We start from the raw sequence: 1,321 nt of genomic DNA, 5'->3' as shown, positions 1-1,321 counted from the left end.
CAGCTGGCGAATCCAAATCAAAATCGACGAAGCCACGACCATACAGTAGACCCAAAACGTCCTTTGCAACAGTGCGGTGTTTGCTCAAGTCGTGCAACCAATACCCATCGCATAAGACTCAAATAATTCGACAAAACGTGGCGATTGATTGGACGATTTACAATTGGAGCCGAGGGCACAAACCATGAGAGGCGCCCTGATGGCCATCATGGTCGCCAACCTGACTCGCCGGCAGCGTACCCGTCGAAAGATGCATGTTCTTCGCTTGCGCGGCTTGCTAAAACAGGGACATTGGGTGAGGTCAGCTGCATTCATACCAAATCAAGAGGACTCACCATGGTATACCATGTATGCTGCAAAGGACGAGCCATCGTTTTTGGTCACAGTCTCGCTGACGCCAGATGCATTCGAGGACCTATTAACACAATTCAAGCATTCGTATGTTGTGCTGTCGCACCCATTCCGTGGAGGACGTCCTCCGCGTATTCCCCACAAGCACGCTGTTCTGGCCATGGTTCTGCACTTTTACACCGCTGCTCTGGAATCAAAGACACTACAGAAGCTCTTCGGTCTGTCAGCCACAACCTTCTCCAGAGTCCTGCACAAAGCAGAAGAAGCTCTTTCTGTTGCGTTGAAGGCGATGAAGGATGCGCGTATCTTCACCTTGTTTCTCGACCCCTTGATCTTCGACGAGGAGGTGACCAACATCGTTGGCTTTACCGTTGTCTTCATCAGCTAGATCATCCACGACTTTAATGGCACTAAGACAACCATGTCGCTCACCGTTGTGATCTTCCTCGTCGTTCTCGTCTTCCATACTGAGCACCGCCGCCTCGTTGTCGATCTGTCGACTGATGCGCTTCGCACGCACCACTTCACTTGGGCACGTCGGGTCGCCAGTGGGCTTGGGGTGATTGCGTATTTGGGCAAACTTTCGCTTCAAGCCATCAACGTCGCGTCGCGGAAACGTGCCTGTGTTGAACGCTGATTCTACTCGTGTCCAAGCATTGCGTCCAGAGGGAGGATGTCCTCCACATGGTATGAGAAACAGAGCAACTCTGCGCACCAACCCTTGCCTCATCCCCTTGGCATGCTCACGACTAGTGTGGAAATGAGGCAAGCGCACTCTAACTTTCAAACCAGTCGTGAGCATGATGATGACTGGCGTGGTGGTGTCTACGCTAATAGTCGATACTACCGCCATTTTTCAAAACAACTTGAGCCAAACGCGTAGGCATGCTATCCACAAGTGTCTTCAAATAGTTGTTTTTTGCGCAAGAAAAATCCGCATAATCATCAGGATTGCGCAAGTATATCTTGC

The 1,321-nt window shown here is 50.9% G+C and overlaps 1 protein-coding gene across 1 annotated transcript; it reads left to right on the top strand.

Moving 5' to 3' along the window:
- Nucleotides 1-346: 346 nt before the first annotated feature.
- Nucleotides 347-739, top strand: H310_14975 (hypothetical protein; the record flags this gene model as incomplete). Its single annotated transcript, XM_008882955.1, has 1 exon — nucleotides 347-739. One exon carries the CDS (start codon nucleotides 347-349, stop codon nucleotides 737-739), a length of 393 nt encoding a protein of 130 aa, XP_008881177.1.
- Between the last annotated feature and the right edge of the window lie 582 nt (nucleotides 740-1,321).

The sequence above is a fragment of the Aphanomyces invadans genome (assembly GCF_000520115.1).
Source record: "Aphanomyces invadans strain NJM9701 unplaced genomic scaffold supercont1.117, whole genome shotgun sequence".
Lineage (NCBI taxonomy): Eukaryota > Oomycota > Saprolegniomycetes > Saprolegniales > Verrucalvaceae > Aphanomyces > Aphanomyces invadans.
This window is presented reverse-complemented; position numbering and strand designations above follow the sequence as displayed.